Here is a 19,037-nt window from a genome sequence, read left to right on the forward strand (position 1 = left end):
ACAGCATCGTCGGGGACACAGGGTCAGATGATGATTTAGTAGAACTGAGGACGACGAAGAGGAGAGACCTTCTGGTCGCTCCAGAGGAGCAAGCCCAGATAAGAGTCACACCATGGGGAGACGGAAAAGACATGGACGGACTAAGGGAAGACAGAGGGGGGGGTGGCTGCAACGTTCGAAAGGTATATCGTACAGCACAGGCAATAATACCCCATAGGCACATAGGCTTAAAGATTTGCCTGGGTGGAGAAAGGGAGAGATGACCAGGGCGTATACTGCCACTAAAGACATGGGGAGAGAATGCAGAGGGATGGGCCTGACAGTGTCCATCTTCTGAGGTTGTCCCCCCTCCCTTCTCTAATAGTGGACAAAGACAATTTAAGATTTAAGTTACCATCGTTGACTGCAGAGGCTGCGACGTGGATATAGGAGCTAGAGCGAATGACAGCAGGGACGACATAAGCGGGGGGGGGGTGACATGAAGTGCTTGCTCTCAGCAGTTTTCAGGGAGGCTGCAGACGATGTATGGAAAAAGAGCTGGTTACCCTGGAACAACATTACAGAACACGGTGCACGATGGTGCGCCGTTCAATAATTGTCGAGCGGCTGTGTAGCACGCTCCGAGGTTAACAGTACCCAGATACCTCGGACACTATCGCGATCACGGCACGCAAAATGAGGGAGGACGAGGATCCACTTCAATATATAGAAGCTATGCAAGAGAAACAGACTAGAGATGCGTGGACCGTGGGACAAGACTGGGATTATTTTATCATATGTGTGTCACGGGTTACCTAAACAAGTGCAAAAGCAGCTTAAAAAACTGTTGGGGCTGGAGGCCAAACCTTGGTCAGAAATTCAACTGACTATAGTACACTATTGCAGGTTAATGCAAGAGAACACAAGAAAACACAAGAGAAAAGCGTGAGGACAGAAAGCAGGAGGAAGTAAAGTCAGTGCAGAAAAAATTATCGAAGCATACAATGAAAGGGGCAGTATTAACCAGTGCGAAGGAGCAGGTGTGCTGCATGCATAGTACAGACAGCCACCCGCAAGGGGAGACTTTGTGGGGCCGGAGACATGCACCAAGGGGAAGAGGGTATGGACATCAAATACATCAAGGACCATAGGGGCTTCATGGAGGGCTATCAGTGACCAATGGGGGGGCCACCGCAGTACTGGGTGTGTGTGGATAAACAGGGCCCATTTCTTGAGTATGCAGAAGCCGGGGTGGGATGCCACAGAATGGGAGAATGAGGTACCAACCCACAAACCAGGCAGAACACACTGATTATTATGCCAAGGACTAAACTCAGCGACAGGCACGACCCAAAATGCATACACTCAAGCATAACGGCCTATGACAAAGGCACCACAAATACAGGGACCCCGTACGCCATACCAATATGGACCACCTGCACCGCAGATGCAGAGACACATGCAGCCACCACAAGCAGCACAGCAGGATGCAGGGATACAGGCACTCAGACTCCATGGGATCGACCCCCTCAGAAGTTGTGAGGGGAAATCCATTCACTGGGACCAGGATGTCATTATACCCACAATAGGATAGCCCATAGACAGACCTCACGTGTTCAATCCTATCGGTTACACCCAACCAGGCAGAGGAACCACGTATAGGAGCGATAAGTGACAAGACGTTTTCCTTTGTAATGGACACAGGGACAACAAGATCCTGTATCGGGGAAGGGAGATACCAAATGTCACGCAATGCCATCAATGTGCAGGCATTCTCTGGGGTGACTGACTTGGTTCCTTTTACAGACGAGCCCTCACTTTCTATAGGGGAGCATGACTTAGCTGTGCCACCATTATATTCCCGACAGACCCCAGTGAACATAATGGGAAGAGATACGACGAGTAAGCTCAATAGGACCAGCTCATTCACAGACCCGGGGATAGTGTGTTCAACACGAGGAATTTGTTACATTAATCTAAAAGATTATCCATGCATTCTGTGGGCACAAAGTACAGAGGGGAATGCCAGCAGACATTGAACTGCTCCAATACGGGATAGAGGTATTGATAGCATGGGATCCAGGGAAAGCTATGGCGATTACCCAATGAGTATATATATTCAGGCCAGAAGTTCCATTTGATGATCTTGAGCGGAAAGTGGTCATAATACAACTCTAGGCATTGATAGTGGAGGACAAGACAGGATAAAATTGCATGGGACAGATGACACAGCACAATCCTGGAGTACAGTGATTGCAGTGGGGAAGAGTACAGGTTGAATGACGCGACTGACAACTGTTTCAGGATGATTGATCAGATCACGCGGTAGTGTTTGACAGCAGCATTACATATTGGGTGAGAATACACTACAGGGACGTACCACAGAGAATGGCTATTTTGCAAAAAGCTCAGTCGCCATTTCTCTATGAAGACTTGGAAAAGGTACCCAGTGTCTTATGGACCACAAGACCTATGACGTGGGGCTACTAAAGGTATAGGGGCAGTAAAGATAAAGCTCAAACCAGGAGAAATTCTACCAAGAGCATAACAGTGTCCCTTGTCAAGAGAGGCAGCGAAGGGCATCTACCAGACAATTGCAGCATTAGTGAAACAAGGCATTCTGATAGCATCAGAATTACAGTGCAATACCGCAGTGTACCCTGTGAAAAAGGCAACAGGGGGGGTTATGGTGTTTTATACAGGATCTGTGCCCTTTGAAACAGATTGTAGAGGCAGAATTTCCGTTGGTTACAAATCCAGCAACCATTTTGTGTAGCCTTTCCACGGAAGCTACCCACTTCACTGCAATTGATTTGAAGAATGCGGTCTTCTCTATACCACTTCACACAGTCTCCCAGGATGCTACTTCCTTTCTATATAGAAACCGGAAACACTCCTACTGGGAGCCGTGGGGGACAAGAGAAGAGGAATGTCAGGAGGACATTTACATCTAAGTTTGGGGGCATCATTTCAGATCCCGACTGGAGAGATGAGGAATAGGACTGGACTTGGAGAAAGGGAAGGTAAAGGTCTCCAGTCTTCACAGCCAAGCCCAAGTGGGGCCCAACTTGTGAGAACACCACCCAGTCGCCTTCATTTATTTTGTCCTTTTTATGCCAACAGAATGTGTGTTCCGGACTGTAGCACTATTCACCTGTACAAAAAATAAAAATTAGTACCATCAGAATGCAAAATGATGTCGGCAGAAGAGCCAGGTCCAGCTGCCGAAGATGCACCGCATGACATGGGGGTACTTGCAGCTATCATGTTGGGAGCAAGCAGACTGAACTACCCATGTATCTTTTATCCAAGTTGGTGCATCATAAAAACCTGGAAAACATTAGCTTTCATTCCTATAATGCACCTTGCATTCAAACGGAGGATAAATAAATGGGTCAAGTGTTTCTGGCTTTCAATCATGCCCCATTCTAGTACATCACAAAAGGAGTGTTTGGGGCACCAATCTAAATTGAAAGGAAGGAATTGGCCCAATGGATCACGCTCTTTGCATTGGAGGCTTATCGACATTTAACCCTTTAGACAGCCTAGTTTAGAACACCTCTGGAAATAATCATGTTCATTTTGTCCGGCATTTAGCCCCCCAAATGAAGGGATTTAATTGCATCACTACACCTCAATGTGCATTTGTTCTCGACCCATCATGCATGTGTAGGCTGAACGTAGCAGTTTTGTATCCAGTGTGACAGATCTTTAGATGTTGTCAGTTCTCCCTGATCGGGATCCCTTTCCCATGAGGTCAGGGAGGTGAGGCAACTACCAAATAGTCCCCCAAAGGGAGGATTTCATGGGGAGTGACTCCCCCGCTGGGGACAAGGACAACCATCTAGGGTGAACGCGGTTTAACAACCGTCACCCAACAACCTACACACCTCTGTACTCTGTAGACCCCAACCCCTTTCCCAACACTTCTGTGTGCCTCTGTAAATCCAAAGACTTAACTACTGAGATGAGGAAGAGTAGGGACTACCTAACAGGGAACTATTTTACATGTACTGAGAGAAGGACGAGGTGCGAAAACACTGAAGAGCACCAACAAAAACTTTGATAAGCAGTCTAGTTATCGATGGTCATTCACAACAAAAAGGAACAAAGGACTCACAATACTGTCGAGCCCTCCCAGGAGCAACACGAAGTTGAGCTGTCCCAAGAGGACCTGAGAGCAGTATGACAAGTCACTGCAGTAACGGAAAGGGGCTGTAGACCAGGACACGGTCAGGAAGACAAGGGTGCTGTTAGAAGGTCCAATGACAAAAGAACCTAAGTTAGGCGAAGCAGCAGAATGAACGGTGGCAAAGCGGAGACTGCACGGAAGACGTGACAAGGAAATAGCGTCTGAAGCTGGTGAGCCGCCGAAGAGAGAGAACCAGATGAAGTGAACAAGGCAAATCAAAATCTCAGAGCAGACCAGAGCCCGCCAACAAGATTACAAAAAGTACATGGATATACAGGACGGCTGGTGGGGACACAAGAGGGTCTTCAGACTGGGGAGGCAGTAACCCAATACCATATATAAGTAACAGGGGCAGGGCACAACCCCTTGAATGGGGACAAGAAAGGGGGGGGGGGGGGATACCCGAGGGAAGTGTTTTCGGAACTGGGACAGTAACATAGAACCCAATCTTAAAAAGGAATGCAAGAAAGGGCTGTCACTTTCCTTACTCATAGCAGTACGTGGCAGGCAAGTAAACCAAGTCTGCCTGGTGAGTCAGACCGAGAAATACAGGTCTGGGACCTGAAATGACAAGAGAAGAATAATACAATGTTCAAGTCTAGAGACAGGGAAGCCTGGGTCGGAAACCCTCAAAGTGAGAAAGAATGAACGTGTTGAATTGTGAACACAAATGTCTGAGAAAGGCCAGGGAAAGGGAGACATTCCCCCTGGTGTTTGAACTGTGAGAACAAAGCCAATGAAAGTCAGGAGAAGGGCCAGAAGACAGAAGATGGGCCAGGAGAAGGGGGTCATTCTCTTGGTAGTTGAGCTTGAAGGAGGATCAAACCAGCAATCCAGGGTAAGTGAGTCATTCACCCGTGGGGAAAAGAAATATTGAACTTTGAGTATTAGAGGAACAGGAATCCTTTTCTTGTTTTTGAAGTACTAAAACCAGGGGAAGGGAGTCACCCCCCTGCTGAGGAACTTGCAACCAGAACCGTGCTACCCAGTCCAGGAGAAGGGAGTCATTCTTCTGGACCAAGAACATTGTAAGTATAAGGGACAGAATTAGAGTTTTGACACATGACAGTGGACTTGTAAGTGTTTAAGGACATCCTGACAGACCCATTAGAACTTTAGTTGAGGCGGGGAAACCCCTATTAAAGAAAGGGAAAGTTAGGTTTTCTCCCTCAATGAAATCACTAATAAAATCAATCACCATGCCACCTGTGTGTCAGTCTCCTCCTTCCGCTCGCTTACACCAGATTCTCTTGAACCGTACCAACACCACGAATGACAGGTTCTATTTACGTTGTCACAGTTTCCTTTGGCTACGTTCCAACTAGTTAGACATATTGGGGGTGGCAGAGTTGGGGCGGGCAGAACCTGTTAAAAGAAAAAGAAAGTAATGTATCTAAATAACATTGGCAATACTTTTTCAGCAAAGGCATGGAAATCGTGTACTGCTAAAGGTGGCCAACCATATGCAAATCCCTTTGCCCTAACCGAAAGGGAGCAGTCCGGCCCAAACGGATAGGCAGAGTACCTTCAACATAGAAACGGAAGCAACACTAGAATGTTTGACTTGGTGGTCCTCATCAGTGAGGAGCACATTTACTCCAATCAGTACAGCAAACCTCAAGCTAGCATTGCACCGTGTATATTGGTGCAATGCGATTTCCCTGCAGGCCATTTTGACGAATCCCGGTTTCCTAGGCATGTCATTGGAACTGCATGGAATCACTTTGCGTGGGCCTGGTGTGTCCCACTCTCTTGTCCAATGCGGCCATAGACCCATAACTCCTGGAGGTACCCTACCCCCAAACCCCATTGCTCTCTCAACTTCTGGTCTCATGAAAGGGGGGGGAAATACTCCAAAGCACTAATCAATTGGGTCCTGTCACTACAACCCCCCCTCTCTCGCCCCCTCCTTCCTGACATGCTTACCCCCCCCCACTCCCGCCTCTTGCCTGGTCAGCCGTCACAGTTCATATTGTTCACAGTTCATATCAGCTCCAGGCATATTATCAGCTGCCTCAGAGCCCTCTTGATCTTCACGGCATACAAATGCCATAATCCACTCTAAATTCGATTTTACAGAATAGAACCTTGAATGCTATAATCAGCAAAGTCTACCCACCTTATCTGCCTGCGGTTTCCATGTACACACTGTCCATGTGTTTCCTATGCCAACCTAAATTTGTCTGATCAGGCACTTCTAAAATGGCTGCTGCGCTTTGTTCTTCCTGTGCCTGACCCTGTCTTGCATGTTGCCTGACTGCATCCGACCTCTGCTGCCTCCAGATTGGTGTAGATTGGCATCATATTGTGCCTCCAATCACCAGCAGGCAAGAGCCGGCCAACAAGGCAAGGCCTAGAGAGAAGGCCATCCCCCTGACTGAGCTGACCGAGCGCAGCCAGGCGCATCGGCGCGGAACGCTGGAATTCGCACACGCCACTCCGGCATCCTGTCTCACCAACATCCAAGCAAGGTAACTTTCTTCCCAACCCCTGTGAGGGCTTGCCACATATTCATACACTGGCACAACGTCCTAAATAGACTCATTGCCCCACAATGTTACGCTTTGCAAGTTTGCCGCCTGATCTCTTTGCTGCCACTATGCTTGCCCACTGACTCCTAGTTTGTTGAAAGCTACATTACGACCTGGGTGTTTGCCAGAGTTCCTAGCCACAATTATGCAAATTCCATCTGTGCATGACCATCTTCCATGTGCCATCTAATATTCTAGCCCATACCATGTTGCGGACTATATACGTGCATTGATCACCTGTACTGTATTAGGGTTTCTCTCATATACCTGGGGTTATACCCGCTCATCTTACCTCACCTGCATGCTAGCGTGTTCTTCACACAATCTCCCTGGTGTGGTATTTGTTCAGCTCTTGATGCAGAGTACAAGGCGTCAATGCACCCTAAATGTGTCAGAACTGCTAAATCTGCACTGCATTTATGCTATTAGCTCTAGACTGTACTATTACCATGTGTGGTACTTGCCTAGCTCCCACTGAATAGCATTTGGTTCCTATGCATGTTATTGTGTCAGATTTGCTAGACTTACGCTATTACGTATGCAAATAGACAGTAGCTCCACATTGCATAATTCCTATCTAGTTCTCTGAACACAATGTATTTCCCACTGCTTTACACTGTCCCACTAAGAACCCTCTTATACATCATTAGCCTACAGGACCTTACTATGTTGCTTAACTCACCTCCACTTGCGCTGGCGCAGAATTTCCTCAAACAGGCTGCCATGATTATTACCTATCACAGAGGAACCTTAAATTACGTGCCAGACTCCCTAGACTTTATGACCCCTTAACTAAATCAGTGCATACTCATGCTATTATCAGCCCGCGCAACACAAGCCACTCCCAGCACCCGCTCCAATTTAACAGCAGACTCTTCAGAGAGCCTATCCTTTCCCCGAAATGCATTCATAAAATTCAACCATCACTCCTGAAACCAGCACAGTCTGGGACCAAGGGTGCACTTATAAACACCCGCTCCGCTCTATGGTAGCCCACGCAACAGACATAGCCGACATAATACACAATGAAAATGTAGACTTCCTAGCCATCACTGAATCCTGGATCCACCCAGCAGCTGGTCCAGCAATTATGCTAGCCGTACCAGACGGTTATACCCTTCTAAGACTTGATCGCACCACCTCTCGAGGTGGAGGTCTTGCCATAACAGCTAAAACTAACACTGAAACTCTTACCACCCCACAACATAATCTCATGTGAATCACTAACTGCTAAATTACTTCATCTAATACGCAGTCTGTATCTATTCACCTCATATACCGACCTCCAGGCCCTTTAGGATCTTTTGAAGAGGACCGAACAAACATTCTTTCACATAATCTCAAGAATTGTTCCCAAAGTATATTAGGAGACTTCAACCTTGGTCTTAGCAACCCTTTAGATGCCAATGCCAACATAATTAATAACACTTTAGAGGAACAAGGCTTCACCCAGAAAATCACAGTTCCCACCGACACCAAAGGTAGAACCCTCAACTGGTTAGCTGTGCATAACTGCCCAATTATGGTCGCATCTATAATGCCACAGCGTTGGTCTGATCATTACCTGATCACGTTCTCCCTGGAGCCCGTACTACCTTTGCAACCTGACAGCATAGCTCCAGCTGTCCCAACCAGAAATAAGAGAAACATCACATATTCCCTTGATGCCATAGCACCTCCTAAATTGATAAAGAGCAAACCTTGCAAACTTGTGAAAACCTGGTTCTCTCCCCACCTTAAGGCTATCAGACAGGAGAAACGACGCTATGAAAAAATCTAGAGATCAGATCCTTCAGAAAATAATAAGAAAAACTTAAGCAAATTAGCTTCCCAGTATAAAAAAGAAATTATCCTTTCAAAACAAACCTCTTACAAATTTTGAATTTCTCAAGCAAAATCTAACATTAAAGAGCTCTTCGCAATTCTGAAAGAAGTAGAAACCCCTGTCCAGTCGCCTGACTCCTGTATCAAGGACAAAAATTGGTGCACAGATATACAAAATGCTCTAGCCAATAAAATTACCTCTTTGCAAACTAAGATTAGTAATAAAAGAAGAATCCCTTCTCTCCATCTCTAAATCTAGCAATACTAGCTTCTCTTTGATCCCTCAATCCATCCCGATGCCTCCTCCTGTGCCTACTCCCCACTTCAACTTCAGTAAAGTATAGTTATTCTTACACTCGAACCTTAGAATTGCCATGGGGACCTATGCCCTGCACAATTGATAAAAGATGCAGCTCGTGAACTCTCACCATTTATTACCAAATTAATAAACGCATCCTTTACATCAGGCACCATACCCAACAATCTGAAACAATCTTGGGTACTCCCACTCCTTAAAAAACCTAATCTAGATCCCTCTACTCCGACCAACTACCGTCCCATCACCACAGGGCCGTTCTTACTCAAAATCCTCGATAAAATAGCGTACCAACAAATATAGCACTACCTTGAACTTAACCACCTTCTTGGAGTCCGACAGTCAGGCTTCAGACCCCAGCATGGGACGGGACTGAGACTGCACTTATAGATCTTAAGCCACAGATGGATGAGCTGAGAGATGAGGGTAAGGCAGCACTATTGTTACTTCTTGATCTCAGCTGCATTTGATCTGGTTAATCATGAGATCCTTTGCACCCACCTACAGTCGGTAGCCCACTTCTCCCAAGAGGCAACTGAATGGATTCAGTCCTTCCTCAACAACCGTACTATGTGGGTTTTTTCCCACCCATTAGCAGCTGCTGACCCTACGCCCATTACCTGTGGTGTGCCACAGGGCTCCTGTGTCTCCCCTACCCTGTACAATATTTTCACAAAGCCCCTTTTCGATGATCTAGATGGCCTGGGTATCACCTACACTAACTATGCTGATACCCAGATCCTCATCCCGTTGACGGGGATTATGACAAGGATTTGGCCTTTGTAAATGGAGTGTACCTCATCACCCATGCATGGATGGCCTCTCATTGTCTATGCCTGAATGATGACAAAACAGAACTCCCTTATCCTAGGCACCTCACCTAACCTTAATAAACTAGGCCAAAACTACTCTTCCTTTGTAATTGACAATAATAAGATCGCTGTACCCAAGGAGGTTAAAACCCTTGGCTTCCATTTAGACTCCACACTTACCTTAAAAAAACAAGTTAATGCTATGGCTTCTGCCACATTTTATACATGTAAACTTATAAGAGCAGCCAAACCATTCCTTTCACCGAATAATTGCATCACTTTAGCTAGACCACTGATCCTGTCCAAGCTGGATTATTGCAACGCTCTCTATGTAGGCAGCAACAAATACATCATGAATAAAATTAAAACTTTACAAAATAATGCCCTAAGAGCAGCCCTAAGCCTCCCGAAGAAAGCCCATATCTCAGACTAGAAGATCGGTCAACTGGCTTTCTACTAAAGACAACATTTTCCTTAAATCTGTCTCCCTGACTCACAAATGCCTCCACCAAGCTACACGTCAATACTTGACAACGAGATTCACCAGACTGGTTTCCTGCCGCCCCTCTAGAAAGGCCAACTCAAACCTCCTCCTAGTGCCAAGATTCAAACGTACTATGTCTGGAGGGAACAGCTTTCCTATCAAAGCAGCACAATTTTGTAACTCCCTACCACCATCCCTCAGGGAAGACCTTCCCTACCCACAATTCAGACCCAATACCATCCTATGGATCAAGGAACAAGACATCTAATGCACTTCCTTTGCAGCGTTATACTATAAATTCCGTAAATTCTGTATAAATTGTATATCCGCTCATCTTCTATGCTTAGATATATTTACAACCTGTAAACTATGTATATTTCCCTTTAATTATATTTTGATGCACCGGTTCTAATGTTTTGATGCCTCCAGCAACGTAACCCAGCTGGATTGCATCTATTGTGTGTTCTGAAACCTACGCTATACAATCCTCTTGTCGCTTTTGCGCCTTGCTACCCACGGGTTAGGTGCGCATTACAAATAATAAAAATAATAAACATAAAAATAAACAGTTTGTGTCCTCTGACATGCTCTAATTTGCAACAGTCTGTTGTCTGGGAAAGGCAGCCTGTCAGGAATGTTTGTTCAAGTAAAGGGGCCAGAGATAATCATTTAGAAATGCAAAGAATAGAAGATGGAAATGTTTGCACCACCTCCTTTCAAGCAATGGAATACCTTTGGAATGTGTCTGCAGTTTTTGCAATCACAGACACAAACGCACTCAGTGAATGCAACACTGACCGTTTTGAAACTTTATAAGCCCTGTAATCATCTCTTTGTGCACTGCAGTAGCGGGAAACCAGGCTTAGAAAAAGAAAAATCGAAATCGTACTCAAGGTGATGGTAATCTATCCGCACAAACTGAAATTGAAAGCTTTATTACTGAAATATCACATGTGAAACAGAACTTCTCCAACAGGTTTCACTTCACTTCTTCAGCTCCCGCTTCAGGGAATTGGACTTTGAACTTAATAGGTAGGTTGTGTCAACAAACTGTGCAGTAAAACATTTGAAAGGACATACTGCATGAAGAATCTTCTCGGCCCACTACAAACCATCACCATTTCACTTCATAGAGCTAGGAGCCATCAACGGCTTTCATAGAAAGGGAGCTTCTTTGATATCCCATCACACTAGTTTGGACAAATCGTGAAGGGTTCCCAAAATGTACCACCATTCTCTAGCTACCAACGTGAACGTAGTCTCTGTGCATGTTCCAAAGAACCCACGCGTTTACCGAAGAGGTCCACGTGACTGGCTAGGCACAGTGGAGAAGAAAAATGCAGAGAGACAAACTCGCCTTGTAAGAAGAATCGTGGCATTTAATGGAAAGGTGGTGCCTCTGAAAGGGGATGGCATATAGCATAGTCTGGACTTCAGCTAAATATGTGGATTTCTCCATATTTTGGGTAGTTGGGAGTAAAAGCAGTTCACATCCCTGACTGGTGTATTTTTAAGCAAGTAAAACCACACTTTAATCTTAAATAGTAGACATTTGTCTTGTAATCGAAACATTCTTTGTAGATATGGGGTCCCATAAATCGAAAGAAGAACTTTGCATACAGGACATCCTCATACCTGGCAGAATTGCATCAGAGGCCCTCGTGTTGCAAGGTGCTTCCCCTTATGAGTTCTAAAAAATGTGACTGAGCAACGGAGGCGTAAAATGTCAAAGACATGCTCGCAATTTACTCCGTTTTTTTTTGTTGTGATTACTAGCCTGTTTTTAGAGAGAAATACGGCTAAGTATGCAGCTTTTCAGGGGGCGGACAAAGGCACAGTGAAACGGAACACATGAGCAACTTCCGGTAGCCCCCGGGAACTCTGAAACCTACCACTGGAAGGCCTGTTGATCGAGGAAGGACTGAAGCTCTGCACAAGCATCCTTTGATGCTCTGAATAATCAAAAAACCTGAAGCCCTGCCTTTCTAGACCCACAGCAGGGTTCCATCTCCCAAATTCAGTGGGGACAAATGAAACAGCTCCTGCTCAAAGCCCTCAGCTCCAGGATGCTCAAGACCGCAAGTGCATCATGTGACCAAGAAGTGGATGCCCCTTCGCTGCCAAGAGTCCAACGATTCAGTGTGCCGAACCGATAATCTTCATCCGGTATATATGCCAACATTCATCCAATCCTCCATTTAGGACTAGATTATGGTCTTCTGAATGGAATAGATACTGTTAAGTATGGTCCATGGGGTCATCAGGTAAGAGCTGTGGTATCATCTCCCCTGAGGCTAAAGCTCCAGAGGACTAGGCTGCCTCGACTCCTGCAGACCCACCTGAAAACATGTTTCTCCTGTCCATCTTCCTCTGCTGGCTCCTCTCTATGGTGTGAAATCGACCATTTGCGGTCACTGAACAAATTTAGTCAGCAATCGCATCAGGAAACCGACTGCGGCAGAACTCATTCATTGGTTCCAGAGTACTGCTCTCATTACTCTCTGCTACTGTCAGCGAGTCTGGCCTTCATCACCGGACCACTTCTTCATCTCCAAGAAACTCTTAGGGATTTGCATCCAACAGTACTCCCAATTACTGCTCCTTGGGGCACTTCCACAAAAGGGAACTCTTTTCTGCAAAAGACTGCCCCTTTTTGCACTACTGCAAACCCGTGGCCTCTACTTGAACTTGCCAGACTGGGTAGAAAAGCCTTTACTTATGCGTTACTGCCTTGTTCTTTCTAGGTGGGACGAAAGTTGACTGTGGTATCTTCAGTTTTACAGAGGTAATAATTACCTGCAAGTGTATTGCTTTATCTCTTTGGCCTTTCCTCATATATAGAATAGCAAAAAGTACCCGTACTCCGCACGGGTACTGTAGACAGACATGATAACACTCATCAACTGTTGAAAATCAATGATCCTGTAGGTCGATATTCTGAGTCGCTTAATGTGCTTTGCTTTCTGAGGTAAACTGCACTGAGAATGGGTGCACGTAGCTGCCTACATGCCCCGGAGCAGAGGGGGGGGGGGGGGGGGGGAGAGCTGGTGTGCTGCAGCATACTGAAACCTTCTGTGTGCTCTCCCCACATGTCGCCTCACCCAGGCACAGTGCAAATATCTCAGAAACGGTGAGCCCTAGTGCCCTGAAACATGGTTTGAGCCTTTAAGATGTGTTCCTTGCGTTGAGACGCTTATGAGCTTCGTCCATCTCATGTGTGATGGGGCTGAAATCCAGGGAAAGATGTGGTGTGTACAAATCGATGCAGCCATTAATGCCTGGAGGGTCCCAACGGGTAACTATGCAAAATGTGGTGCAGATTGGTGGAACGGTGTGGAATTGTATAAGGAACAAACTAACAGATTTTCTGTTTTTAGTAAAAAAACAAATACGTGTGTGGTGCGAGGAATCTGAGGGCATCCTCACCTCTTTCCCACAATATATCCTCCTCCCAGGGGACCAAAGAAAGGCTGTTTCTATTGAATCCTGACCGTGGGGGTAGATATGTGAGGGAGTATGACCTGGGTGGAGGAGACTTATGGGTGGGGATGAGGTAACCTTGGATGAGGCATGGTTCCCCCCCCATTTCACTTTGATAAGGAGTGAAATATCACCCAGGCCTTTTAGGGTATTACCAGTCCCTTCCCTATTTTTCCAGTAAACCATTTCCCAGTACACACCAGTCTGTTACTGGGACAAGGAAGAGGTATGCCGAATACTAAGACAGTTATGTAGTGAATGAACATTTCCTAGACTGGAGGCCAAGGGAGCGGTATAGATGGCCCGCTCAAGTGAGACGAAGGAGATCGCCTCTGGAACGCTAGCAAGAGAAGCTGGAGTTGAAGCGAGGGAGACATGTGACTGAAGCGCCTACAAGCTGCAGAGTCGTTGCAGCGGAAGCTCATGTGGCGGGAGCACTCGGAAGTCCGCTGGTAGCAGAGCTGGTCTGCATACCTCCTGAAGTCAGACTTCCTCTCCGTACCACTGAGGTGGCAGAGATTCTGGAGGAGAGGGGCATAGAGCCGGGAGCAGCAACAGCCACAGCAAGCCTGCCACCGTGGAGAACAGCAACTGGTGACAACATATCCGATTAGTCAGACAAGCCAGAATGACTGCGGGACGATGAGGTGTGAACCATGTGGATGATGCAGGTCGGGTTGCTCACGAGTAAGCGATGGATCATGTGGGCGATATGAATGCCGGTCAAGACTGACCTAAATACCGAAATGTAAAAGAGATGAAAATGACAAGACCAAGAGAGGGCCAGGCAAACTAATATTTGAATATGCCTGTGAGCAGGGTATCAGTTCCCAGCAGGCGACTAAACTGGGAATTTGTTGTTGGTTTATTCAATATGACAGATTTGAACGAAATGAAACCTTTTTGAATACTGATCCAAAAGAAAGCAAGTGTGATTGAACCCCAATTGGATGGAACGCAGTTTGGTACAATTACCTGATAAAAAGGAACTGCATAACCAGAGAGAACAAGCATAGGCAAGCGCCATAAAGAAATAACTTTGTAAGAAAGAATAAGCAATGGCAAAAGCCCAAGAAAGGGTTTGAAAGTGCAACAAGTGAATGGTGGCAAAACAAGTAAAGCATACAGAGGATGTGAAATCAGAATAAGTCAAGTACCACAGTGAAGCTGAAGCAGTGGCAGTGTGCCTGTGAAGAAGCAGCAAGTAAGGTGTGTCGGGTTTGTGACCTGTAATCGGAGGACCGTGTGGTCTGACAACTGCACCTAGACAGAGTACATCCACCTAAGGAAAAGCCACTTAACTCAGCCATAATAAACCTGTGATGGAATATGAAGGAAACCTTGTATAATCTGAAATTAGGGAACTGAACTCTTTAATATTGGTGAAATCGATGAAAGGCAGCGAAGCCAGAAGAGCTGGGAAGTATCCGAAGGAATTGTGCTATTTTGGAAGATTGAAAGACTTGAGAGCTTGGCGAAGGTAACCCCTCTTTTTGTAACGTGAACCATCTTGAATCCTGAGGAAGGGAAGAAGCTCTGAACCTTTATTTGAACACTTCTCATTTGATACAGACATCCCTACACACTGTATACAATTAGATGCAAGGGCAAGTATAGGTTTTGGACAACGACAGACATGTGCTTTTGACTTCCTGACACAGACTATCATTGGTTTCAGCTAGGTAGGGGAATCCCACCTTAGCATAGGGCAACTTAGGACTTTTTTCCGACCCTTTTCTTTTTCTTAAATAAAAGTTTGTAGCCCAAACTTTATTCTGTTGTCTGGTTCTACTTCATGATGCCTTCACAGTGGACATTCTCTTACCTGGAATTAAGTGTGTACTGCACAAGAGCTTAGTCACGATTGCCACTTGGATATCCCGTTGAGCTTGAGTGGATCACTAGTACTACCCAAGTAGGAAAGAAATAACACTCTGGCCCGAAGGGGTTATGGCAAATCTCTGTTATAAATCTCGCCAAGTCGATCACCTGCTACAGAAAACCTCACACTCTGTTCCAAAGCCCTCCTCAATCTCTGCATTCCGGACCCCCTTTGTGCATGCACACACTTCTGCTCATTCTCCCTCCCCGTCGTACCCCACCCTTCACTAGTACTCCATGCCCTCTGACATAAAAAAAAAATCACTAGCATCATTCAAGCCCTTCATCTCTACCTCCTCCCCTGAAGGGAGGCCCCACAGCATTGCCGCAAATTCCCCAAACATTTGCTATATATAGGACTCTTTGTTTTCGCCCATTCAGGATTCCATGTATGTACTCATTGTCCCACATCCATGTCCTAACTTACCCCAGTCATCATCCAGCGCACTCTCCATTGTGCACATGCTATAGCAATGACACTTTGTATGAAGAACGCCACTACATACTTGCTTCCAATTGACGGACATGTTCCAAATTGACAAAAGTAAATGTACAAAACATGCCTAATCTAAAAACAGTGACACCTTATATGTAGCTTTGCCCCCCCACCCACTTCCCAAACAATTGGCTGCAGAGTCCCACATAAAAAATACTCACCTCCACGTAGCCCTGGGCTTGGTTTCTGGAGGCAGCTGAGCTGTTGCAGAAGGAAGATACCATGTAGATGTAGTCTTTAAGACACCCAAGTATGCCATCTTCATGGTCTAATGACTAAACACACTTACCTTCCTTCCAAATAAATTTCTGAGGTGACCCAATTCAAACAGCATAGAAAGGTACAAGCAGCAGATCAAAGAGCAAGTAAGCATGGTTGTACTCACTAACCGTTGATGTTCAGATATGGAAAGGCTTCCTGTATATGGGCATGATGCTGGGACTGGTTCAACTCCTCTTCCTCGTCATCCTCAAAGTCATCTTTTTCGTCCCATGGAGCAGATCCTGTAGAGCCTGCAGGTAAAAGGCATTTAAAACATAGTCAGCCACCGGGATGAGAAGGACTTGCATGTCAAGTGTAGCCTGACGGGGCATTATGCAGACTTTCCGGGATAGACGGCGAGCAAAATAAACTTTCTTCGCTTCTGCATGCACTCAGTACTCTTGCTACAAAGAGACACTTGGATACATCATCATATCAAGCTGGAGCGCCAGTATGGCTAGTCCTATGAGCAGTGGTCGACTGACCTACAGGGAGCTCGGGCGATTTCCTGGTGTGACCGTTAACATGGGCCACTTGTTTGGGTACCCTGGTTTTCTACTCCCATTACCCCCCCCCCTCTCTCACTCTGTCAACACACTCCCTTCCTTCCATCTCACCTCCGCCCCAACATCCCCCGTAAGTAAATGATTTGTTACAAAGCTTCCAATATATTACTACTCACTCTTTTCAAATCATCCAAGTCAGTGTTAAGTTGAACGACTTTTTAATCTTTATACAGGGACAAATGTTCTTTAAAAACACTAGGGTTAGTCTTGCTGAGTACATTCTCACGCACATTATAGTATTGGGCCACTTTGAAAACCGGTTTACTGGGTCACCTAGTTTCCAGTGCGCCGCTGCCTAAGAGGACATGGGCAACCTGTGTTCACTTAGTGAAATGTTACACTCCAGCAACACTGGTTGATAAAGAAGTAATGTTCTCCTACTCATGGGACATCAAAATAACTTTAATTAGAACAAAAATACGCAGAGGTCCTCAAAATAAGCACTGAACGACCAAACCCATCAAGAAAAGCCGTTCTTGCTAAATGCTGTTAAGTACTCAAAGATACCTTGAACAAGAGGTTGGACCAGAGGTCGAAGTGGGCGGGAGCGGTGCTCCTATACTTTATTTGAAAAAGAAACCGTTCTGGAATGGTTTAGTTTTAAAATAAAAGTGTAGGAAGAAGTTGAAGCTTACACTACAGTGCACTGCACTGAACATTCCCTTAAATAGCAGGTGCGTTTGTTTGTGGTTGGATTGTGTGTGGGAGGGGGTGAAGTCATGGTGTTTGGTAGTGTGGTGGCAGGCCAGCAGGGAATCCACTACTTCTTTTCGTACAGTTCGACCACTGGGTTGGACTTTACACCAGAATCATGTCACTGCATGCGTGGAGCAGGGCCTTCCCAGCGCACATCCATCTATGTATTGGTCCAGGAATTACATGGAACGCACAATGTGGAGGGTCTTTTTCCCCCAAATATGGGAAGCAAAGAGCAAAACAGATCTCCAGTTTACACAATGAACTACTAGGTCAAAGAAAAGACATTTGAGGCGTCATTTTTTATTGTGCAAGTAGCAGGGGAAAAAAACAGGCATATTTATGTCATGCACTTTTTTGTTTTAATCTCAGCACCTCATTGGGCCACATATACTTTGTCTGCACTATCAAGTTGTAATTTCACTGCTCACAAATGCACTTTTTCCACACCCATTATGTGTGCGGATAATACAATCAATTGTAGCATGATGGCAAATTCCTCAGCTCCTCCCAAATTTACCCTTGTGCTTGGCTAATCAGCGAGGTCTATGTCCTCGTTTGTTGATGCAGCCATGCCAATGTTGTTAATGGCAGTTTACGTTTTAAAAATTATGCTTAATAAAATCTTTTCAAATAAAAAAAAAATAATAGGTACAAACACTAGTGGAGAGTCACACAGGAGGCACAAATCATCCAAGCAAGCCACGCCAGAACCTTTAAGACCCTGTAAGAGGTCATCTATTGAATCAACTACCAATTAGAGGTACACACATACGTTGAAGCATCGATTTCTCTCAGTCTAAATACTGCATCATAGTTAGAGCTGCAAAGGTTTTTCTGGTCACGAGACAACTTCTGGCAATCCTGGCAGTAGCTCTGTGGGACATGCAGTCGCAGCTGAACTCCTACCAACAAAATACACACACCCTACTCACAAGCTGTCCCCCACACCCGCTCGCCCCCCCCCCCCCAGGTCTCTCAGACCATCAGTCTGACATCCATCATCTCACCAGCAACAGTAGGTAAGCCAGAGGGTGTGTAGGAGAGGGTGAAGGGTGTACAGGCCCTGGATATCCACATAGACTCGACTGACATCTGCTGAACCGGTCCACAATATTCACCCCACCTACCACTGGTTGAAGTTGGTCCCTGTTCCACGGCACACTGTACCCTGGCACATAGTGTGTGTGGTTTCATGTTCAGTGCCATCTCAGAAATTCGTGTGATCGTTTCCCTATCACTTAACACACTGCACTCACACAAAGAGGTGAGGCAAAACCTCGTGAAATATATATGGAAAGAAGACAGCATAAAACCACATGAAATTACCCGGATGGGAATGCAGGAGACAAATGACATATTGGTATTTTCTAGCACACTGGCCAATATGAGAAAGGCTGCATGCACGTGCTGTAGTGTAATGGCAAGGCTTTCTCCCCGACATGCAATTCTCACCTGTACGAGGTTGCAGCAAGAGGAGCCAAATGTACAGGCACAACTATACGTGCGATTGGGGAAG

General features: G+C 45.8%; 1 protein-coding gene across 1 annotated transcript in view; it reads right to left on the reverse strand.

Moving 5' to 3' along the window:
• IRF6 (interferon regulatory factor 6) overlaps window positions 1-19,037 on the reverse strand; it is a 126,408-nt gene that overhangs the window by 66,052 nt on the left and 41,319 nt on the right. Inside the window, exon 4 of the mRNA XM_069633292.1 lies at window positions 16,385-16,507. Coding sequence (XP_069489393.1) covers window positions 16,385-16,507 — 123 coding nt within the window. The remainder of the gene's footprint in view (window positions 1-16,384; window positions 16,508-19,037) is intronic.

The sequence above is a fragment of the Ambystoma mexicanum genome, chromosome 13 (assembly GCF_040938575.1).
Source record: "Ambystoma mexicanum isolate Mex_15411 chromosome 13, UKY_AmexF1_1, whole genome shotgun sequence".
NCBI classification, from domain to species: Eukaryota; Metazoa; Chordata; class Amphibia; order Caudata; family Ambystomatidae; genus Ambystoma; species Ambystoma mexicanum.